This window comes from Vombatus ursinus, unplaced genomic scaffold (genome assembly GCF_900497805.2).
Source record: "Vombatus ursinus unplaced genomic scaffold, bare-nosed wombat genome assembly UNPS02014841.1, whole genome shotgun sequence".
In the NCBI taxonomy this organism is placed as follows: Eukaryota; Metazoa; Chordata; class Mammalia; order Diprotodontia; family Vombatidae; genus Vombatus; species Vombatus ursinus.
In genome coordinates this window covers 7,064,379-7,089,077 of record NW_020954619.1, presented here as the reverse complement: position 1 = coordinate 7,089,077, position 24,699 = coordinate 7,064,379, and the positions used below count along the sequence as shown (strand labels likewise).

The following is a 24,699-nucleotide window of genomic DNA, read 5'->3' as shown; positions in this document are numbered from 1 at the left end:
GGAGGGTAACGAGGGTGAGGAATAACCAATTCCATCTGGCTGCCAGGTGTTATAATGGTTCCTTTTCCCTAATTCTCTGGTGGGGATAACAAAGGAAAAAACAGCATCTCACTAGATTTTCCCCTTGATGGAAGCCTTGGAGCTGGGGTGTCAGCAGCTACCCAATTGGGTAGGATTATTGCCTGTGTTTGGCCTGTTAATGTTAAAGCTTGGGGGGCTAAGGCGTCGGGCAAAATGCCTTCTATTCCCTCTTCTGCCTTTGTACCTTATGACGGGCACAACACAAACGCTGTTGACTAGTCTGGGGAAGAAAACGAACATTTCGATTCCTCTAATTCACCTGAGCACTTCTTGCCCCAACCTCCATCTGTGCCCTTGGAGTTCAAGGAAGCCTAGGGATCTCAGTCTAGAAAAGCAAACCCCAGTGGAAAAAAAGACTAGGAATACCCCCAATGGCTACAACATTGGTTTTAATAGCAGTAACATCCAGAAATTCACAATCAGGTCTTGTTGGCAACTGCATGGCCCACTTCCTTGCCACTTCCCTCTCAAGCCTGCTCTTTCTCCCCATTCTCAATAACTCTGCAGAAACAGTCACTCCCACCCCCACCCCCAACAAAAAACAATTGCACTGATTGACGGACAGATACATAGACCTTCTCCCTCCCGTTCCCCCCCCACCCCCCTCCCCTGTTTCACACATTCATGGGTTCTGTTCATACAGAAGAATTAATAAAGGCTTTGGAGTCCGCTTCCTGACAGTCCAGGGCTTGCCCCAGGGAATACCGTTTTAGAAAACGTTACAAAGATTCCTTTACAAAGGTGGTGCCTGTAGTATGGTTTTGTTTTTGTTTTTTTTTTTGTGTGTGTGTGAATCTAAAAGGTTCTGGTTCACTAATGGCTTCTGTCTCATAGCTACAGGATGTGGAACATGTGTATTTTTTTTTTCAGGTTGGTTTGTTTTTAAGGAATGTGTAAGGCATTTTGGTAAACTTGAATAAGGAACTTTTAATTCCAGAGGTTTTTCAGACAGAGGTCCCTTCCTTTGCACTACCAGCATCCTCCTGTGGAAGAAGAGGTTACAGAGTTAGATAAGCTGTTGCTAAATCAGTCCTTCAAATGGCCATTCTACAGGTAGGAAGCCATTCCCTAAGTAACTACAAGAAGCCCTGTGTGGCAGCAGGCTCTGGCTGCATAACTAACCATAAGATACTGGCCCTTAGGTAAGCCAAAAATAGCATGATCCCACTTTTTGGACACCTTATTCCCTGCTGGGTATGATCTATCCCCAAACCGTGGCTCTCCAGGGGGAAGGATCCCAGGTGGCCCAAACAAGTTAATCAATAGGGAGTGGGATAAAAGCTTTTAGTATCCAGTAATGACTAAAGAGCAGAACTCATCTCCCAGGGTTATTGTGAGGTTCAAATGAGGTAATAATTATAAAGCATTTAGTTTAGGGCCTGGCACATGGTAAGTGCTATGAAAATGTTAGCTATCATCACTATTATTAGTTTTGTGACCCTGAACAAGTCATTTAACTCCTATCTGCCTCAGTTTCCTCAACTGTAAAACAAGGATAATAACAGCATCAACCTCCCGGGGTTGCTGTAAGCTTCAGATGAGATAATATTTGAAGCACCTGGTACATAGTAGGCATTTACTAAATGCTTATTTTAGTTCACCCCTCCTCCCCAGCCAGAGGAGAAGAAACAGAAAATTCCCATACCGTTTTCTCAAGCTTCTCTTGCAACTTCTTTACCATTTCTTTCTCCTTGGTTAACTGCTCCTGGCTTATCTTCAAAAGCCCTTGGAGCTTGGTAGCAGCTTGACCCAAGCCCTTTGTTAACTTCTTTTCTTTTTCCAGCCTTTCCTGTAGGTCACCAATTCAAGAAGTTACTCAGAACCAGTCACATCTCTCTACTTTAAGTGCCTCCGAGGGTTCCATCATGGCAAATTCTCAGGAAAGACAGAACACACTATTCTGTACCAAGGAGTCTTAAGCCTGGGGGGTGTGGGGGGAGGTACAACCACCCCAATCCCAGATCACCGGCCCAGAATGGCCTCACCAGAAAGAAAACAAACACTCATCCCAACAGACAAATAAGAAAAGTTATTTCTAAAGAGAAAGATGCCAGTGAGGCAATGACAGATTTTATTAAATATCCTATGTAACCTAGCAAATTAAGAGCTGGCCTCAGAATCAGAAAGATGGGTTCAATTCCTGCTTCTGACATACTGGCCATGTGACCATGACGCCTCCACCCCACGCCAAGTGTGCCAGGCAGCCCTCTACCCTCTAACAGGGTTTCTGGTATGGATCCGTTGGCAGCCTGATGAAGCCTATGGACCCCTTCTCAAAACGATGTAATAAATGTTTCTGTGTCATAGGTCTGTGGACCCCTTTTCAGAATCATGTTCTAAATGCACAAAATAAAAAACACAGGATTACAAAGGAAATCAATTATACTGAAATGCAATTTTGAAAATATTTTTTTTAAATGAAGTTAAAAAAATACTTAGGAATACAAAGAAAGCCAATTACATTGAAATAGTGATCAAATAAATTTCTTTTTAAGTTCACAGATCCCACGTTCATAAGCCCTGCTCTAAGACTATACACTGCAGAGGAGATGCCAGCCTGCATGACTACTGCAATGAAATCCCAAGTCCAGTCCTTATCCCCATTGCTGTCCTAAAGCATTAACTTATGACAGAAACAAAAGTATGGACACTAACATATAAACCTCAGTGTTCTCATAACTTGTACCTTTTGAGAAAGCCAGAAGTTTAGGGGAAATAGTTAAGGGAAAAAGATAAAAACTGGTTCCCCTGACTCTCCCTGCTCCCCTGCAGACATATCTGGGTGCTAAAATGGTAAGTGAATGACTGGGAGATGTTAAGGAGAAATACAATAAATGTCATAGCAGAGAACTATAGGAAAGTCAACAGGGTCAATGAAGTCTTCATCCTTCTTGCCTCCCCTTAAGTGTCTCTACCTACTAATAAGCCCATCCAGACCATCCCCTGACCACCGTTCCCAGCCCTCTGGCAGAGTCAGGTTGAAGGATGAATGAAGACATTTACCTTCAGCTGAACAGCTTCCTCCGTTTCTGAAGACTCCATGCTGGTGGATGCTCGAAGTTTCTCCAATTCTGCTTGCAAATTACATGCTGAATTCTGGGCCTTGTTTACAGAGTTTTAGGGAATCAAGAAGAAAGATGGGGGGGGGCTAGGTTAGATATTCTATCTAGAACATCCAAACAGTCAAAATCAGAGATAACCAGGTGAGGAAATGCAAAAGGTCCAAAGAGGGATGTAAGAGCATAAGCATCAAATTCTGATGCCAACAATCAGTCATTATCTAGTAATTATGACAAAAATGCCAATTCAGATTTATGAAACACTGACAAAGGGTTTTCTTTGCAACAACCCGGGAAGGCAGACACTGGAAATATTCTTATCCTTATTTTATACATGAGGGAACTGCAGTACACTGAGATTAAGAGATTAGCAGTTAAGGTCACCATTGTCCCATAAACGGCACAGCTAGGACTCCAAATCCAGCCATAGTGCCTCAAAGTCCATCAATGAGTACAAAGGTATTTCAGTTTCAGATTTGAAAAGAATGTCTGTGCAGCACTAAATTAAGTTGTGTGCATAACTGCCCTCCCTCGCCTGCAATATTCATCTAGTCAGTCAACAAGCATTTATTAAGAAAAGAAGTATACATTGCAATGGAGGAGGAGACGTGTAAACATCAAGGTACATACTAGATATACACAGAACATATGAAGGCAATCTGAAAGAGGAAGGCACTAGCAGCTGGCAGGAACCAGGAATGACCTCCTGGAGAGAGTAGGATTTGAGCTGAGTCTTAAAGGGAGCCAGGGAGACTAAGAGGCCCTGGAAGTCCTACAAACATCCTTCCTTCCCCAGACTGTTGGTTTTCTTTTACTGGGATTCTGTGGGCATTGGCTCCAGGCAGATTCTATTCCTTCAGCCTAGCATTTAGAGTAATTATTAGGGGTGGGAATGGCCAAAAGGCTTAAAGGAGAGGACAGACAAACGAGGAAGAAAGGGCTACTGAAAATTTCATGGGACAGCAGCTTGTTAGGCTGTTATTGTTTGAAATTCACATGCAAGGCAGCCTTCACTCAACTCCGACTCTGCTGTGCCTTCCTGGCATAGATATGCCACTGTGTTCTCAAAGGCTGGTTCTATTTAAGCTAGGCGGGTTTCCATTCTAGTATGGTGACAAATTGTATGCCTGTTGCCCTAGAATCAGCCTTGGCCAAAGAGCTTATTACAAAAAGGTAGGGCATCAGGTGAGGGCTTTTTTGGCCACAGCAATCCATGAAACCACCTACATCTAGGGTTAACTTTTTTGGTGTCATGGATCCCTCTGGTCATCTGGTGAAGCCTGTGGGAACCCTTCTCAGAATAAGGTTTTAAATGCACAAAATAAAATACATAGGCTTACAGAGGAAAAACAATCACACTAAAATGTAATTTTCAAAATATTTTTAAAAATAAAGTTCACAGACCCCAGGGTTCAGAACTCCTGAACTAGTCAGAGGTAATCTATCAGTAGAGGAAGTAGGCCCACTCATGACATCCCAGCTCTGTCTGTTACTTACAAGCTTGCATCACTGAATCATCTGAGCTTAGCTGCCAAGTTCAAAGGCTAAGTGGCACAGCACTGCCATCTGTCAGGACAGGCACTGATTCATCAGCTCAAACCAGTGCACCTCAAGAGGTCATCAAGAATTCTGCCTCACTTCCCTCCATACCTTACCCTCAGCAGGTTCAGATCAGACCACCATGATACTTTTATCTTGTTCCACCTACCTCATCCATAGATCTCTACCTTAAGCTATCAAGTGGATCAAAATGCTCACCTAATGTTACAAAATTTCACCCAATCCTTCCCATTCTTATCAGGGTGAATCGTGTTCTATCAAGGGTGGGAAAGGTGGTAGTGTGAAGGACAGTATGGAATCAGACAGGAAGGGGGGACAGAAGAGTGACTAAGCCCATTTCTTACTGCTCATCCACCCAATCCCTTTTAGGCCTACGTGGCCCAGGTTAAAGAACTTACCTCCTCAAACTCAGCTGTCAGCTTCTGCAGCTGGATCTGTTCCTTCTCTAGGAGGGTTTCTGTATGCTCCAGCTGTGTTTTCAGCTACATAGAAACACACATGCACACAAACACACATGCAATTGGAATCTGTCACAAGACAATGAAATCTACTATGATCCAAGATCTCTAGGACCTGCCCTCCACTTAGGCTTAACCTTCCCTCGCCTCAATGTGGGATGGACTGTTTAACCTCAGGCCCGTATTTCATAGGCTTCCCATACCTCTCTAGGGAACAACAGACCTAAGTCAGGCAACTGGGTGATTCCCCCTTCGCCAGTCTGAGAAAGAGATTTACCATCAGTCATGGCTGAACCCAAGGGTTGGGGGCATGGAAGGGGTAAGGAATGAGACGGGAGGAGGAAGTCCAGAAGCACAATGGTGGGCGTGCTCCAACAGAGAAACACTTTTGGGGAGTGGGAGAAGGTAAGAGATGATCACACAACCTTTCCGTAAGCATCTTTTAATCTGTATGAATAAAGCTGTGGAGCATCAGGCAGATAGCCATCAGTTTAATTTATGTCTCTCTTGGTACGTAGGTGAGCTTTAGGTGAAGGCTGGCCAAGGACAAGTGGGCTAGGGGCAGTTTTTTTTCTTTTTTCAATCTATTAGACTGTAAGCTCCTTGAAGGCAGGGGATGTCTTTTATATCCCTAGCACTTAGCACAGTGTCTGGAACATAGTAGGCACTTAATAAATAAATGTTTATTGATAGTTTGCCCCAGGTTAGGCTCCTCTGACATAGATTTACTTAGCAGGGACTTCAGGGCTAAAGGGCTAGAAACACCATTTCCCCTCCTATTACATAAATTATATGACAAGATCTCAAACAGAGACAGAGAGGAGATGGAGAGACAAAGAGAGAAAAAGCAACTCCCTACCACTACCCACCACCACTTTTATTTAGTGATATCGTTGCAACAAAAGCCCCTTAGTTCTATTTCAATAGCTTTATACCCCCATTAACAACAGATCATTTATATAGTACTTTTCAAAGTACCTGTCTCGAAACTACCCTGTGAATCAGGGAGCCCAAGTACTATTACATCCATTTTATAGGGAAGGTGACCAAATTCCAGGAAGTCAGGTGGCTCATGGTCAAGTCAGTATTCAAACCCAGGTAGAGCATCCTTTCAGTTGTAGTAGGTGACCCTTCACAAAGACTAAGCTTCTATTCATCTCCACATGGGCCCTCCCTCCCCTACCTCCAACCCCAAACAAGTGTTTCATGATTCTTGACAATACCCACTGAGACCCACTCACTGAGACTGTTTTCCTCTTCTTTCCCTCATTTTCCAACCATCCCAGAGAACTCAACACTAAACAAACCATATCAATTCTTTGATGTATTTGGGTGAAAATGAGAATGGTGTAAAAGTGAGCAAATAATCTGGAAAAGCTTCGAGAGTTTGGGAGCTCCCCACTCCCTCCCCCTCGACCTCATCCAACCCACTTAAAAGCATATGCAAAAAACACACACGGCAGCCAAGACACAACACATCGAGCTCATGCAGTTATCGCTAGCAAATGGAGCCATGGCACAGTCAGGAGCCAGGAAGAAAGGGGAGAAGAGGGTGAGAAGAGGGAAGATGGGCATAGCAGGGTTAGGGATGGGTGGCTAGGGGATCAGTCTCACCGCCCTAACCTCGACAGGTTCCTGCTCAGTTAGGTCAGCCTGCGACCCAACAACTTCACCATCCTGTACATGGTTCTTCATTTCACTCAACTGCTGCCTGACCTGAAATAGGGATGGGAGAGTTTTGCTCAAGTATACCCCTCACATGTACACATACTCATATACACAGTTACTATAGGCACATGCTTCCTTGATTATCTGATGCAGCCGGCAGAGTGGGCCTCAGGTTGGTAAGCATGGCAGAGACCTAAGGTGAGAGCTCTTAAAAATAAATGAATAAATGAGTGAATGCATAAAATAAATGAAAAGAATGAACAAATAAATAAATGCATAAATAAATGAGAGCACCATCATCTGGAATAATCCAAGGTAGAAAACCACTTCACTGGGTGGGGGTTGGGACTAGGGAAACAACTGCCCTTTATCCTCCCTAAGATGATGCTCATTGAAAGTGGCGAAGCATAGAATTCAGGGTTAACTGATATTTTTTTTTTGAAGTTTGTTTTTTTTGTTTTGTTAGGCAATGGGGTTAAGTGACTTGCCCAGGGTCACATAGCTAGTAAGTGTCAAGTGTCTGTGTGCAGATTTGAACTCAGGTCCTCTAGAATCTGGGGCCAGTGCTCTCTCCACTGTGCCACCTAGCTGTCCCATGATATGATATTTTAAAATGCGCTGATACAGAGGAATGACTGATTTCTTCCTAAAAGTAAAACCAACAACCTTTTCCAACATATTCAAAATGAAAACACATGCTTTGTGGTGCATAAGACCCCCTCCGTGAGCACAGAATAGGGAGCCCCTTCCAAAAATATATGAATGTTGTAGACCCAAGATAATTCTCCTGGGTGCTTGTAGAGCACCCATACACACATACTCTGGGGCTCTCCTGGTTCTGGGCAGTGTTTAGAAAGGAAAGGACACAGTTTTATCACACTGTTGGGGACCCCATGGACATTTTGACTATTCACAGACTGACTCCAAGGCCCAAGAACAATGTCAAGTTTGGTCTCCCCAGAACCTATGCAGTGTAATTCACCCAATGGAAAGACCCTGGAATCCTTTCCTCAAAAGAGAAGCACATTTTTACATTTCCAATTTACCATGAACTCTCCCCCAACAAATTTGACATAAAGACCAGAACTCAAATCCCTAACCATTCGGATTAAATGAAGAGCCTTCAAAATGGCAGAGATATGACCAAAAGATCATTATCATTACCAAACTCAAACGCTGCCTGGAAAACCTCTTGGGAAAAACTTAAACTGGGGTTCAGATTACAAATGAATACAGATGCTACTCAACCTAATGGTCAGCGTTGCGTATAAAACTCAAGACCACTGACTCCGCTTCATTTATTTATTTTTTTTAAAAGGATTATGGTGAAATTTATAAAAAGTGTGACTTAGAATCACAACATTTTCAAACTGGAGGAGATCTCAGGGATCAAGTTCAGTCCTCCCATTTTACAGATGGCCAAGTAGAGGCCTTGGTGCCCTAGAGTGGGAATGAGTGTCAATGTCTCTTCTAACTCCTGATCTGACGTTCTTTCCACTACCCCAAATGGGGCATCCAATGAAATCTCAATGTCATTGCTCTGTTTAAGTCAACATCTTTAAACAAATTAAAGCCTACTAGTTTCATCATGGGATATCAAAGCCCAGTCAGTCAAACTCTAGAGTTGGACCTAGGGTAGAGAAAGGCATTCACCATTTCAGTCCCAAGAGGATGCCTGAAATACAGTTTCCCATGAATCCATATGGTTTCAGAGCACTGGTGTTTCCATATAGGAGAATGTGAGAAACCCAAGTTCATTTAAGAGCAGGGTAAATGACTGTGGACAAGGGAGAGGCAGAAGAGTGAAAACTCTCAAATTAAAATTCTTTCATACCACCACTGGAAAAATTTGCATCTAAGCATTAAAGCTCAATTCTGGTCTTTCAAATGAATCAAGTGGGATTTAAAAAAAGTTAGCATTTTTAAATACAAACTCAACATGCATTCACACAACACACTTCCTTCACAAAGTTTCTCTCCCCATTTATTACAAACAAAGCTTAGTTACCAGTGCGAGTTCCTTGCTCTGCTTCTGTGCTTCACTGTTAGCTGCATCCATCTGCTCTCGGGCTTCTGTTAAAAGGTCCCTCAACTTTGTTTATAAGACAAGGAAGAGGAAGGGTTAGTGAGGGCAGAGGAGAAAGAAAACAAAACAAAACGGCTGAGTGTGAGTCAACAGGCACAATATTGAAACACCAAACAGAACTACTATGAAATGGGTCTACTAGATTCTCTGAATCTAAGGTTTCACTTTTAAGGGATGGAAGGGAAACTATAATGCTTTCCAAGTCTTTGGGGAAAGATTATAAGGCAGCCTTCATACACAACTAGAGTTTAAGATTAAAGCCCAATCAGAAATTCCAAGTTTTCCCTTTCTGCCTTGTAGTTAAGAAAAAACCTCAGCCTTAAATCAGTACATTCTGGGGTCTCTCCCTCCTTCCCAAAGGTAGTCAGTCATGCAGTGGGACACAAAGTGTCTCACGGGACAGCCAATGGCTGGGAACTAAGGCGGCAGCTCCAGCACTGCAGAGTGGACAAGCTGAGTTGGTGCCTCTCATCCCCCTAACAGAATCATTCTGATTCTCTCCTAGGATCCAGGAAGTAGAGACCTTCAACTCAGGGAAGTTCCAAGCAAAGGGACTGTGCTTGGATTTTGACAAATACAGAGACGACCCATTATTTCCTCATTGTCCCAGATGGCCAAGGAGTCCTTGAAAAGAAAGTCGGCCTAGTCAATAGTGATGAAAACTTAGCGGGGACCTTGAACTTGTAGTGTCAGAACTTGGGAACAAAGGCCTCCCTTCTAGCACCATACTAACACTTGTGCAAGAAGGACGGGAGAGAGAGGGCTCAGTGCAGAGCCAGAGACTCCTGAGGGTGCCACCTACTTACCGACTCAACCTCTTCTGCATACTTTTGACATTCTGCACTGGATGTTAACATGTGCTCCTCCAGCCGTGCCTCCAAGAGAGTCGCATATTCTTTGACCTTGAGACAAATACATATTATCACACAAGTGAGACAACAGCCCCGGATGTCATGGTGGCATTAAATAACATGAGAATGAGTTGAATGGAATTTGTTGAACTTGTGGATAACCAAGAAGAATTCCATAGACTGTCTTGGCATTACTGGATTTAGGGGGAAAAAAATCCAATAAACAAATAGACAAACAAAAAAATTTGCTTTTGGTTTGGGAGAAATTAGGCCAGGTGCAAAAGAAAATATCACCCACCAGCACCCTAATTCTTTAGTTTCTTGAAGCTCTCCTCAGTTATTTGATTCAACTCAACAAATTCAGCAAACATACAAATGCCTTCAACTGCACTGCTAATCACTGGGGTATAAAATTGGCTACAACACAGGCCCTGCTTTCAAGGAGTTTATAATCTAAAAAAGAGTATGAAGGTACCCACATAACTACTATACAAAGGAGGGTAAGATAAGTACAAAGGAGGGTAAGATAAGTACAAAGGAGAGATTCAAGAGTAGTGCTATGAGAAATGTGAGAAATTACTTACACCTAGGGCAGTAGGTGAGGGTGTTAAGGCAGAAGTGATATCTGAGCAGGCCCTTCCAAGAAGCCAGGGACTTCAGGAACTAGAAATGGGCTGGGAGCAGGTGGAAAGGAGGAGTCTAGTTCAGGATTTGGGAATAGCATGAACAAAAGCACAGAAACAGGAAAGGGCAGGATGAGTATGGGCTGAGAAATAGAATACGTGAAGATGAGTCATATGAGATAAGACTGGATGAGCAGTGAGCCTAATCACGGAAGGTCCTAGAATACTGCACCGAGGGCAATTTGGCTAGTCCACAGAATGCACAAAGGGAAATCCTATGCAATAAGGTTGGACAGGCTGAGGCCAGGTGGTGACAGGTTTTCAATGCCAGACAGAAGTGTTTATTAATTGAGCCCAGAGTTCACAGGGAGCCATCAGAATTTCACAGAAATAATAATATTTCACACCAACATTTTAGTGTAGAGGGCGTAGCGTAGATTGGGATAGGGAGAGACCAATTAGAAGGCCATTCTAATAGTTCAGGTGAGAGGTGATGAGGGCTTGACCTAGAGCAGTGGCAGTGTGAGTAGTGGGGGGAGGTGTCTGAGTAGAAGAGTCAGAGTAGCCCACTAGGGAAATTACCTGGGCAGCAATAGGGAAGATAGATTGGAGAGAGCATAGAGCAGAGGCAGAAAGCCAGGTGAGAGGCTATAACAGTTTGGTGCAAAGACATGAAGGCTTGAGTGAAAGTGGAGAGGAAGGGCCACATAAGAGGAAACTTGGGAACTGATTAGATTCATGACTCTGAAAGACAAAGCTATGCCATGCACAGAAATGGAGGGAGAAACTGGGAGGAGGAACAGGTACAGGAGGGAAGATGATGTCAGTTTTAGATAGGTGGTACTGGAGGTGCTGGTGAGGCATTCAGAGGGATGGTCAGCAGGCTGTTGATAATATGGGCCTGGACTTCTGGGGAGGTATTAGAAGCATAGATACAGATTTGGAGGTTACCTGCACAGAGGTGACAACTGAAGCCACGGGAGTAGATAAGATCACCAAGGAAGAGTACAGAGAGAAAAGAACAGAGTGTCTTAGGCAGAACCTGAGCAGAAGAGATGAACCAGTAGAAAAGACAAAGAAGGCGCTACTAGTGAGGCAGGATGAGAGCCGTGGGAGAAGTGTCATGGAAGGTGAAGGAGGAAAGAGGTAGTCTACCATGTCAAATGCTGCAGAAAAGTAAAGAGAAATAAAGACAAAAAACACAAACATGGTTGACATGACAACATGGTTGTTAGAGACCCTGGGGAAAGTTATTTCAGTACAGCAATGTGTAGAGAATCCAGATTTATAAAGGCTGTGTCAGCACCCTTCTGACACCAAAAAACACAGGAAAGATGGCAAAATTTATGGGTTGATTAAAGAAAATCCAACTATCACCAAAAAAGTCAAAATCAAAACCAAAAATGGTTGGTGGGCAGACAGTTGCTTTTATAACCTATCTATAAAGGTGGCTGACATCCTGCCACCAACCCATGAGCCCACTTTTCTCGAGGCTTTCGATGTGAAGATCTGGGACCTGTTAAGCTTGGACATTTTTCTTCAGCAAAGCAAAGAAACTTCTTACCTGAGCTGTACTCTGTAAGTCTCCTTTTAACTTCTCCAAGGTTTCTTCGAGATGTTTCACTTTGATTTGTGACTATGAAACAAAACCAACACTGACTCAGGAAGGCAGGAAGAGACACTGAGAACTGTTCTTGCTCTAACCTGAATGGAATGTCCCCTCTGGAATATTCATTCCTCTTAGGGTAGATTTAAGGAACCCTCACTCCAAGTTCTCCCTTGTCCCAATTTGCCTTTCTCTGATTTCCTATCCTAGGTGCGGGAAAGAGAATGGGTGGAAGACAGGATGACAGTAAAGGAGCCAAAGCAACTTTGGCAGCACTCACCTTCTGGAGCTCTTCTTCTGATACTGTGAGCTTGGCTTTCCACACCTGCTCTTCCTCCTCCACGCTCTTCTGAAGATCTTTCAACATGCCTTCCTAAGAGATCGATCACACAGGGAATGAGATGTGTTAGTGATACAAAACAAAACTACGCAAGAGCAATAAACCCACCGAGTCATTCTGCTGCCATCAAGGCTGGTCTTAAGCGTTTATTGAGTACCTAATATTTTCGCCAAGCCTTGTGCTAAGCACCAGGAATACAAAGAAAGGCATGAAGTATAAAGCCACTGAGAAAGCAATAAGATAACTGCCATTTCCCCTTCCTTTTTCTTTTTTTTCTTTTCTTTATTTTTTGGGTTATATTTTGAGTTCCAAGTTATCTTTCTCTCTCCTTCCCAACCCCATATTAGAGAAGGCTAATAATACAGATATATATGTGGAACCATACAATCCATACTTCCACATATCAGTTCTTTCTCTGGAGGTGGATAGCATCTTCCTTCATGGATCCTTTGTAGTTGATTTGAATGATCCCATTACTCAGAATGGCTTAGTCATTCACAGTTACTTTTTTTTTTTTTGGCTAGGCAACAGGGTTAAGTGACTTGCCCAGGGTCACACAGCTAGTAAGTGCCAAGTGTCTGGGCTGAGACTGGATTTGAACTCAGGTTCTCCTGACTCCAGGGCCTGTGCTCTATCCACTGCACCACCGAGCTGCCCCCATTCACAGCTGCTTTTTGAACATATAGTTATTATTGCCTACAACGGTTCTCTTGGTTTTCACTTCCCCTTTCTATGGCTTCTCCTTCTCACTTACCTGTTTTTTCCCCACTCCTATTCTCCTCCACTTAACTCATATACCACAGGGCTACAGGAATTATAAGAAACCCCAGAGGTATAATCTAAATTCCTTTTCTTGCATGAGGATTTTGTTTTCACCTAATTCTGCCTAATTTTTTTTTTAAAGTAGGCCACTCCTTGGTCAGGGCATACATTTTGGTTGAAATATAAAATTTGGTTATTGGATTTGAGCTCTATGATATGATTAGAACCTGGAGAATTGTTGTGATTTGTTATGTCCTCTCAGGGGATAGAACATGGAGACAGGCTGGCAGAAGAGATATCAAACAAAACAGAGGTCACTTTCCTGTCCAGCAAAATGGCTTTTACAGTTTCAAAGGAGAAAAAACTGGGCTGGTAGCATACACTCTCTTTATTTCCCCTCTGAAGACCCCTTCTGCTGCATGCTTAGAGGTCTGGTACCTCAAAGTCTCCCTTCCTCACTCCAACTGCCAATGTTCTGTAAAATCTTCAAGCCTGTCCTTTTGGTGACTTAGACTCAGAAAAGATTTAAAAGGTCATCTAGTTCAACACTCTCATTTTTTTCCCCCAGCACTCTCATTTTGAAAAATGAAGCAAAAACCCAGAAAGGATGCATACATGACTTGTCATGTCATACAGTTAGAACTAGGATTGCTGTCTTCCCCTTCTACCATGCTGTGTCTCATCAAGGAAATAGGACTCCACGTTTGCCCCTTCAGCAAACCCTGTAAAGTACTATTCCTGAACCACCATTTCTTTCCCCCTTCTAGAACTTAGGCACCTTCCTGGAGAATCCTCTGTAGAATCACAGATGACATGCAAATACTTTGCTATTTGAGAAATAATGACATATAGAATTCCCATCTGACTACAGCATACATGCATTATTCTCCACCAAAGTCCTATTCTGATCCCTCACCAGGGTGGGAAGGTGACCTGATGTTCTGAAAGGCTATGCCCATGGGGTACAAACTTGGGGAGACCTTATCCCAAGTAGGAAAGGCTTCAAGGATGGTGACAGGTTATTATGTGTGAGGTCCATAGTCAGGAGAGGCTTATCCTCAGACTGCCCACAGGATGATGAATTTGGGGGCCCTAGGAGCTCTCAGAAATCATTTCCTTAAATTGGAGACTATGCACTAGTGGAGGAAGGGCCCACACAGACAAAAATCACAGATCCTTGAAATGTTGAAGATACTAAACCTACCGTTTCTGCGAGGATGGTTCGGTACTGGTCACACTCCGACTGTAAAGTGCTTTGGGCTTCCTCAGCTTCCTTTAACTTAGAGGCTAAGTCCTGAAGGAACCCAGGAAGAATTGATTGCATATTAGCCACAAACTGCTACTGACTAAAAAACAAACAAAAAACAACTACTCCCAACCCCCAAATTAAAAAAAAAAAAACAAAAAAGGAGCCCATGAGCTCTATTCTGGCAATAAGGATGCCAAGCTCAAAGTTTCCATTTCTACGACCTTCTTACCAAAGATACTCCAGCAGGTGCTTTCTGCTTTACAGCTTCTGTACTCTTCTCTTTGAATTCCTGTAGCCACTCATCGTAACTCTGAAACCAACAAGGAAATAAGTATGGTGATCGCTATCCATCCTGAACTGAGCAAAAGGATCACCACTAGAGTCAAATCCCCTCCCTTCTCTTTAGGCAATAATAATAATTAACAGTGGTAACAGCTGGCTGTGATACAGTGCTTTGAAGCTGGCAAATCATTCTGGACACATTATTCCCATGGGAGCCTTATAACGACCTCTGCGGGAAATGCTACAGATATTATTACTCCCATTTTATAGATGAGGAAACTGAAGGTCAGAAGTAAAGTCAACAGCAGTATCTGAATCGAGGTCTGCCTAACTCCAGCCCAGCCCAGCCTCTGTGAACTGCCCTCGAAATGCCTCTGACTTGTACCTGTTGTGTGGTTATTGAGATGTCTGGGAAGAGGGAGAGAAGAGTTTCCTTTGTCTTTGTCTGAGTGCTGCTGACCTGCTTCTCTACTTCTTCCTGAAGGAGAAAGAGCGCAGCTGAGTTTAGAGGTGAAAGTAGAAAACAGCTTCTTGCTCAAACTTTGTCCTAGACGGCACATCCTTAATGCTCAAGGTGAAAAGAACAGCACGAATGAAGAGGACAAGGTTTAGGAAAAACCAGAGGTTCTAAATGCTCCTCCACATGAGTCAGTGTGTGCCTCTAAAACTGTAACTGAAACCAATTTAATCCTGAACAATCATGGAGGGAGAAGTGATGAGTAACTCCGAACACCAGATATTTCAACCCTCTATGATGCCTTTCAATAGCTTTACTCAGGTTAATATCAAAATTAACTTTTATTTCATGAGTACACAACACACTAGCTAAAGAGTGAGTAACCAGAGTCGAGGCTCAGTAGTAGGGTAGACATAAGATGGTTTGTTAGCTTGACATTAAAAACAAAAACTTTACACAGACAAATGGCAAACACATAATCAAGGGCCGACTATACATTTTAAACTTCTCAACAAAAGGCCTCAAGAGAGGCCTGGGACCTACTCTGTCCCTGCTTTGCCCCCTGACTCGCCAGGCAATCTTGAGTAAGTCAACTTATCCAGTCTCATTTCTTCATCTGTAAAATTAGGGGGATGGACTAGATCAGCAGTGTCAAAATCAAATAGAAAGAGGGAACACTATACTGTACCTATGGATCTCTATGAGCACATACTGACTTAGAAAATCACATTTTAACATTATCTATATTCTATTGTATTTTTAAATTTATTTTGTTAAATATTTCCAATTACATTTAAAAATGGTTTGGGCTGCACATGTGGGTGGCTGCAGGCCACCTAAATGATACCTTTGGACCAGATGATCTCCTAGGTCTCTTTGAGTTCTAACATCCTGGGATTCTAAGGTTTGTAAAGGGTTTAATAAGAATATTTGCAATACACCCAGAAGGGATACTATTTAAATGACACATTCAAAGATTTATGCAGCATAATGTGTACAGACATATTGGCTTGTATACATACTTCTATATATCCAATAGAAGATAAACTTTTTTGAGGGCAAGAATTATTTCTTTATCTTCACATGTACCCCCAGAATGCAGCATGGTTCCGAGCGCTTAAAACAAGCTTGATGAATGCTTGAGTTGGACTGAAAACTGGCATACATTGAGCCTGAAGCACTGATCTATTTGTAAACAAACACAAGAGACCCTCTGCAGCAGTTTTATGTATTTTAGTAAGAATCCTGGACTTATGGCAACACGGTGCAGCACATGTGGGGCTAAGTGGATAAAGGAGTCAGGAAGATCTGAGGACAAATCCCAGCTCACACACTTATTGGTTGTATGACCTTGGATAAGTCCCTTCATCAATGGCACTCAATTCTTCATCTGTAAAAAGAGGGGGTTAGATTTGATAACCTCTAAGGTCCCTTCTAGCTCTAAATATAAGATACTAACTATCATTGTTTCACTTTCTGAGGCAAACAAGCTACCTTCTGAACAATCTGCCCAAGAAGACATTTTTCTTGAAAAAATACTTTACCGTAAAAATAACGACGATAACTAGCATTTATATAGTACGTTAAGGTTTGTAAAACACTTTATAAATATTATCTCATTTTATCATCACAACAACCCTGAGAAGCAGGTACTGTTATTATCTCCATTTTACAGATGAGAAAACTGAGGCAGACAGAGATTAAGTGACTTGCCCAGGGTCAAATAGCTATTAAGTATCTGAGGCTGAATTTGAACTCAGGTCTACCTGACTCCTGGCGCCACCTAGCTGCCTTAACATATTTAGCTACAATTCCACATAGGACCAAAAGATAACAGCCACTAAATTAGGTTTCACTAATGAATGATAAAACTCAAGTCTACATGGTTGGAAATGAGTTTGGTTTTTATTTCTCCTAAAGTATCACGAGTCATTTGCATCTTATTTTTAAAACTATGAAAAGGAATCTGCTGGATGTTTGCATTAGCAAAGGAAGTAAATTTAATGGGCTAAACTAACTTGCTGAAAAAACATTAGCTGCAACACATCAATGAACCTGAAGCTAACTGGAGGCCTGTGTCAGCTAACACAAATGGAGAAGGCATGAAAATTAAGAGCAAAACTCTTTCCTCCTCATTCAAAAGAGAACAGAAGACAGCTCAACCTAGTGGGGAGTTTATGTATCAACTTCTCTGAGAATCCCAGACAGACTCCATCCAGCAGAAGCTCCAGGCCCCAGTCCTTGGCAGCCTGTATTTCACATATTTTGAATGCATTTGGCTCAACTAGTCTTGATATTATTTACGCAGACAGAAACGAACATGAAATACATCTAACCTTTGCTTTGGTTAAAGAACTCAATTTCTCCTCACATCCTTTTTCAGCAGATGCCAAAGCTTCCATTGCTCTCCAGTTTTTCTCTCGGAGGTCCTAGGAGAGGAAACAATGGTCAGGACCAATGCTCAGACCATGGGAACATCCCCTAAGACATGCAGAAAGTACAACTTCAGATCCTTTGATGAGCTCACAGAGGATACTAGGTAGGCTACTTTTCCACATCAATGGAATGTGGCATTCAGGAGACCGGGAATCTAATTTCCCATTGTTATGGTCCATCAATTTTTAACTTGTGCCGGAGCCCTTAAACATATGGTTACCGTGCCTCAACACATTACAGGGACAGTCCTAGCCTGCTATCAGGACAGAAAATGTCTTTTTTACAGTCAACACATATTGGGATAAGGAATAAAAGGATGAGACAGTGTAGCTTAAGGATTTTTTTCCCTCCCCTCTCAAATGACTATCATGGTTTTCTATCACCTCTCCTTGTAGATGAAGATTTCCACAATATTATGATGACAGATTGTATTATGTCAACAGTTCATAACCTGGCGTCCATATATTTTGTCTTTTTAATATTTTGATAATTGTATCTTGATATAACTGATTTACTTTGTAAGCAGATGAATTTTATTTTATGCATTACAGAAAAATGACTGAAGAGTTTATAGCCTTCACCAGAGTGCCAGAGAGTCCATGACACAAAAAATGCTGAGAACCCCTGTAATAAATTAATAGCTTGAGCCTATCTTTAAACGACACTTGGTGAGCAGCGGAAGGAGGATCAAAAGAGGATGGGGATATAGGAAGGTGATAAGGATGTTTGCTCTGACATAAATAACCAATGACTTGCAGTCTGACAACCTGCCTTCAAATTCCAGCTACATTCTAGCAATGAATGGGCATTTGGGGACACATTCTGTCTGAAAAGACAGACTTACATACACAAAGCTCCTAGAGATGAATACCTGGCCTTAAACAGCCCTATGCCAAAAAGCTCAGCGCAGACAGACGAAATCATGGCTGGTCAACCTTCTAGGAAGCAACAAGACAACAGAGCTGTGCTGGGGCAAAGAAGCAGTGCCCCTCTCCAGACCACTGCTATCCCACTCACCACTACCACTTGCTTGGATTACTCCAATAGCCTCCTTCTGGCTCTTCCCACTTCTACTCTTTGTAGCACTTCCATAGTGATCTCATTTATGCATGGCCATGGTTCTGGTCATGTCACTCTTCTGATCAAAAACCCTGGTGGCTCGATACTGACTATCAAGAAAACTCTAAATTTTTTGATTGATATTCAAGGCCTTTCTCCACACTCTGGCAACACCCTTCTTTACCCACCTTATCTTACGATACTGCTAATCACCAACTTTAAGCTCCAGTCAAACTGGACTCTGTTCCCCAAATGTACCCTGCGGTTTACTGAATATCCTTGCTTTCTATTCTCCCTGCCATGCACAGGCAACTTTCCATGTTCTCAATGCCCTGCTCCTTGTGGTCACATCTTCAACCTCTGACCTCCCTTCCAGGCTCAGTTCAAATCCTCTTACAGGTTTTCCTGACGTCCTCAATTATTAGCACCTCCTCACCCTGTGGTAACTTTGTAATTACTTTGAATACATTTTGTCTTTGTGTTTATCAGGAGTTAGGCTCCTCTGGCAGTTTGGTGAAACCTAGGGACCTTATCATCCTCCTTTCCTCTTCTTTGAATCATGTTTTTAAATGCACAAAATAAAATAAATCAGTTTACAAAGGGAACCAATCATATTGAATAACAATTGCCAAAATATATTTTAAAATGACCTGCAGGTTAAGAAATAATGGGGGCAGCTAGGTGGCACAGTGGATAGAGCACCGGCCCTGAAGTCAGGAGGACCTGAGTTCAAATTCGGCCTCAGACCAAACACTTGACACGTACTAGCCGTGTGACTTTGGGCAAGTCACTTAACCCCAAATGCCTCACCAAAAAAAAAAAAAAGAAAAAAAAAGAAATAATGGACCTCAGGTTAAGAAATCCTGGAGTTCATAACGTTTCCTCTGGTAGAAGAAAATTTCTTAAGGGCAGAGACAATTTTGTTTCTGACTTTGTAAGCCCAGAGACCAATAGTGGCTGGGACTTTCTAAGTACTTAATAAATACTTAAGAGTGAACGAAATTGTCAGTGGGTGCTCACCCCACACACACACTCTGTTGTCTCTGGCGTAAGGACTTCTTTAATCAGGGCTCAAAATACTCTTAAGGAAAACTAAATCCAAGGTTGGAACCTGGGATTATGAAGACATTGATAAGAAACCCCCCGTGATTCTTGCCACTAGGACTGAAGGTAAAGAGGTGGAAAAAAAACCCAAAAGGGACCCTAACAACCAGGGCTGCTGTTCTTCACCCTCCTCTCCCGCCTCCAACATCCTAAGAGGGCAAGGGAACATGAGAGGAAGAACATTCATGGTGGAGTCATGAGGTGAGCGGGGCTGGGGAGGCATGAAGCCCTTAGGAGTTAATGCACGAGATCGAGCTAAATCTCCTCTCTCAGGGGCTGCTGGTCGGGGGAGGACTGTTTGCCGGTTGGGAGCACTTTTGAAAGAGCAAGGAGCAGACGTGTATAGAATACTCATACAGGCTCTTCACCTCAAGCTGCCTGAGCCCAACCCCTCATGCGCTGTAATTCCCTCTGGAGTAGACCCTTACATTATTTTTTAGTTTTTGCTGCTCGACGGCCGCCTTTAGCTCCGTAGCTTCCTTTTCCAAAGATGTGACCTGAGCCTCATGTTCTTTGAGCCTAAAGGGAATAAAAGGGCATTATTTTCTTGCTTCTAAAACAGTCACTTCCCTGTAGCCCACTCTCCAAATGGGCAGCAATTCAAATGAGAATGGTCTGATGTTCAAACCACATCAAGACACTTTAGAACAGGGTTCCCAACCAGCTTAAATCATTCACAAAGTGCAATCTGGTACATAATAATATAAATAATAAAAATAAGAATAGCTAACATCTATAGAGTGCTTTATGGTTTACAATGTGCTTTGCATATACTATTTCATTTGACCCTTTCAACAACCCTGCTTGGTAGGTTTTATTATTAGCCCCTTTTTACAGATAAGAGAACAAAGGCTAAGACAGGTTGTGACTTATACAATTACACAGGTAGTAAGTATCTGAGGGAGGGTTTGAATTTGGGTCTTCTTGACTCCAACAATCTACTACACCACTTGATGTCTCATTTTTCAGGCTGCAACTATGCAAATCTCAAAGCTTCAGAGAAATAAAAGGTACTCTCTCCCAACTCTTTATTTCCCTCACTACTCCCAACTGAAACCCAATTTCCAATGCCACTCTCAACCTACCTCCAAAGAAGCCTGTCTAGTGGGGCCAGTACCCTACTGCCCACCCTGTCGTGAATGCAGAGAGAATCTGAAGAGTTGCAAGGCATCAGAGAGGTCATTTAATACACCTCTATCCCCACTTACAAGATACACAACAACTGGTCATCCAGACATTGTTGGAAATCTTCTAGTCAATGGAGATACCACTACTTCCTGAAGCAGCCCACTCCACATTGGGGAGATTATTGCTAATTATTAGGAAGTTGTTCCTGACACGAAGCCTAAATTTACTTCTTTGCAATTTCTACCCACTGGTTCTCATTCTGCTCTCTGAGACGAAGACAAGTTTAATCCCTCTTCCATGAGTTCTAAACACTTGAACACAGCTTTCATGTTTCTCTACGCCAATCACCCCTCCCCCAAAGACTTCTCCTGGCCAAACACCCCCAGAGACTTAAAATAGATCTCATAAATAAGTCTGAACTCAAAACTTTTCATCATCTTGGTCACTCTCATCTGGATGTCCTCCAACTTATCGATGTTCTTCCTCAAACTGAGTGACCAGAACTGAACACACTCTTCCATTTATGGAGTGATCAGGGCAGGGGTCAGTAGGACTATTCATTTCCCTAGCCGAGTATGCCCCTCTTAAGACTACAAAGTCTTTGGGACAGCTAGATGGCACAGTGGACAGAGCACTGGACCTGAAGTCAGGAGGACCTGCGTTCAAATCCGGCCTCAGACCAAACACTTGGTGCTTACTAGCTGTGTGACCCTGGGCAAGTCAGTTAACCCCAATTGCCTAAAAAAAAAAAAAGACTACAAAGTCTTTGACTAACAGTTACACAGCTTCTGCTCTACCAGCTCCAGGGACAGGAAGATCACTTACTCCATACACAACACATACTAGCCATCAATGCACTTCTTAATCAGGGCCAAGAAATGAACACAAAATTCTAGATGTGATTAGCCAGTACAGGTATAGAATAGAATTATTACTTTCCTATTCTGTATTCCTATAGTATTCCTATACTATTATTTAATTCAGCCAAAGATCACATCAACATTTTCTAAACAACTGTATCACATCTTTGCTGATAATTAGTCTGTAGTCAGCTAAAAATCTTCAGATCTTTCTATACATGAAGAATTCCTTAGCTATACTTCCACTGTCTTATATTTGCAGAATTGACTTTTTTTTTAACCTTAAATGCAGGACCTAAATACAAGATTCAACATTTATCTCTGTTAAATCTCATCTTATTGACTTTCACCTAGTATTTCAGCCTGCCTGAAACACTTAACATGCTGATTTGACTATATATTGGGTTGGTTATTTCTCCCATCTTTGTGTTATTTGAAAAGGCACCCTTTCTATGTCTTTATTCAAGTAACTGATAATGTAATATGCTCGTTTTACCTTGTAGCTAGCTACTTTTGAGACTCTCAAAGATGAGGGTGACTTCACCTAGGCACAACAGACTGATTTACCCCTTAGAGACAAAGGTCAATAGCCTATTTTGGAATTTTAAGGTTCTAAAACAGAAAAAGTCAATAAGAAAATTAGTTATTCTGTTTATATTTTTAAAAACAAGAACTTGTTTAGCTGTTGTTCAGACATTTCAGTCATGACCAACTCTTCATGACCCCATTTGGGGTTTTCTTGGCAAAGATACTGGAGTGGTTTGCCATTTCCTTCTCCAGCTCATTTTATAGATGAGGAAACTGAGTCAAACAGGATTAAGGGACTTGCCCAGGGTCATACAGCTACTAAGTGTCTGAATTTAGATTTGAACTCAGGAAGATGAGTCCTCCTGACCCAAGGCCTGGTCAGGCCATCTGCACCACCTAGCTGTCATTTGTATAGCTAACAGGTTACAACTGCATTATAAGGGCGCTTCCAGCTCAGATCTGTGATGATCACCTCAGTATGTAAGGGGGGAAAAAAAATCTAAAAATTGACATAAGTCCCAATTTCTATTTTTGAAAAGAGGTCTTTGGTAGAAGAACATAGCTGTTTTCTATGATATCAATCTTAAAAGGTTCAGGATGTAGCCCAAACACCCCCAGTGTCCCTTAAAAATCCATCATGGATATATCAGCCCAAATTTAATTCTCCCATGTGCAAGGTTCTTATATTCTGAGATTTGCTGACTATGCCCAAAGATGAACCATCCCTATCTTTATACTTGTGTAGACTTCAATCACATCTGCTCAGACTTGACTTTCCTCATACTCAGAATTCCCATTAGTCTATTCTCAAATAAAAGCCTCTTGATAACTTGGATTTGAATTTCATAAATCTTACATATTTCACACTGAGGAACTAAGCTCAGATCGACACTATAATTCCTGAATTTAGCCTTTAAATAAACAAAGAGGTAATTCACAAATGCTCACTAGACCAATAATGTATAATATAGTGTCCAGAATTGGCCAATGTTGACATTTTTAACCAAAATAATAGGATAAGACTGAAAACACTACAGGAAAAACATTTATTCTCTAGATAAGCCAAATCCTGATATTAGTTGGTATCAATGTTAGCTGCTGAAAGAGGGCAGACATTGGAACTGAAAACACAAGCATGTATGTATCCATCTTTGGATTAATAAGTTATATTATGTAGTTAATATAATCTGGAAGTTACAATATCCATGTCTTCTTTCCTAAAAACAGTAACAGCATGAACTTGAAAGCTGTTTTCCCATAAAAACCTATGATCAGTCCTATAAAAATATTTGTAATACATCCCACAAATCTACACTAGATTCACCTGTACTTAGCAATACTCCCACACACTGTCTCCTTCCTTATGAGCTCCATATCATTAGATAAAGAGGACAGAAAAATCTGCCTGCGGCAAATATACTCTTTGGCAAAGACAAAATCTCATAGAAAACAAACCAAAAGGCCAATGAAAAGGAGACATAGATTACTTTTCTGTCTTCTTCCTTGCTTTCTCCAAGGTTCTAAATAAGTAATGATTTGTTAATATCAACAGCAGAATCAGATGAACTCAAAACAAATGCTTCAGGAAAATTATTTTTGAAGATAAAAAAAAATTATGCCAGTTATATCCAAATGGCCTAAAAATCCTTATCCATCTTCTTTAAAACAACAACAATTTCTATAGCCACATTCATCATGCCCAAGAATTCCAACTTTAACACAAAATAGTATCCAAAAACCACCCCTCAACTAATTTGCCTAAGTGTCTTGAAATAAGATATATTGGGACAGGAAAATGTAAAGAGTTTAGTCCCAAGTCTTCCTATGAGAGACTCATTGCCTTCTGGTGGTTTTTTTTGGTAGCTTATGATACTGGCTGCCAGGAGAAATTAGCCACATAGTGCTGTGTTTAAGATGTAAGTACAGTGATTCATCTAGCAGTCACAGGCAGAGCAAGAGAACCGTGCTGGACGCCACATAGACATCTGTGTTACAGAGATGGAGAAAATATGTGATGTGCACTATTGACTTACATGGATACGTGCGCCCTCTGCTCTCCCAGCCAAGTTAAATCTCTTGTGAGTGTGCACTGAGAAATCCATGCTTCTAGAGATAGTGAGCCCCAAGAACTCTGGGATTACGTTAACTTCTGGGGCCCTACTGTGTAGTCATTCTCAGCCCTTAGCAACACCAAACAAACAGTAAATGAACGACGCCTCGTGCAGGACAAGCAGCATTGAAAGAATACAGCACCATGGGTCTGATGATACCAAAAAAACAAGATTTGGGCCAGACTAAAGTCATCTCATTAACAAAAACAAATAATCACGCACTCCAGCAAGCTTTGGCTAAACTCAAGTACCAAATGTGCAAGCCAGTGAACAAACCAGCACTGAAACATTTGTTCTCATGGTAAGTTTTTCAATAACACTGAAATATAATCAACTCCCCTAAGTATCCACTACTGCACTATTTTAATCCTACCTTTTAAATATATGCATG

The 24,699-nt window shown here is 41.9% G+C and overlaps 1 protein-coding gene across 2 annotated transcripts in view; it reads right to left on the bottom strand.

Annotated features, from left to right (window-relative positions):
* Positions 1-453: 453 nt before the first annotated feature.
* The window catches only part of RRBP1 (ribosome binding protein 1), a 114,744-nt gene continuing 90,498 nt past the window's right edge, over positions 454-24,699 (bottom strand). The window contains exons 11-24 of one of the 2 annotated variants that reach the window (XM_027840279.1): positions 20,110-20,200; positions 17,419-17,511; positions 15,011-15,103; positions 14,573-14,653; positions 14,299-14,388; positions 12,273-12,365; positions 11,951-12,022; positions 9,719-9,814; positions 8,835-8,918; positions 6,773-6,874; positions 5,099-5,182; positions 3,085-3,183; positions 1,727-1,870; positions 454-1,064 (exon numbers count right to left, since the gene is read on the bottom strand). In XM_027840279.1, coding sequence (XP_027696080.1) covers positions 1,026-1,064; positions 1,727-1,870; positions 3,085-3,183; positions 5,099-5,182; positions 6,773-6,874; positions 8,835-8,918; positions 9,719-9,814; positions 11,951-12,022; positions 12,273-12,365; positions 14,299-14,388; positions 14,573-14,653; positions 15,011-15,103; positions 17,419-17,511; positions 20,110-20,200 — 1,261 coding nt within the window. In that variant the 3' untranslated portion in view covers positions 454-1,025. The remainder of the gene's footprint in view (positions 1,065-1,726; positions 1,871-3,084; positions 3,184-5,098; positions 5,183-6,772; positions 6,875-8,834; positions 8,919-9,718; positions 9,815-11,950; positions 12,023-12,272; positions 12,366-14,298; positions 14,389-14,572; positions 14,654-15,010; positions 15,104-17,418; positions 17,512-20,109; positions 20,201-24,699) is intronic. The other variant, XM_027840280.1, reaches the window with a different exon arrangement.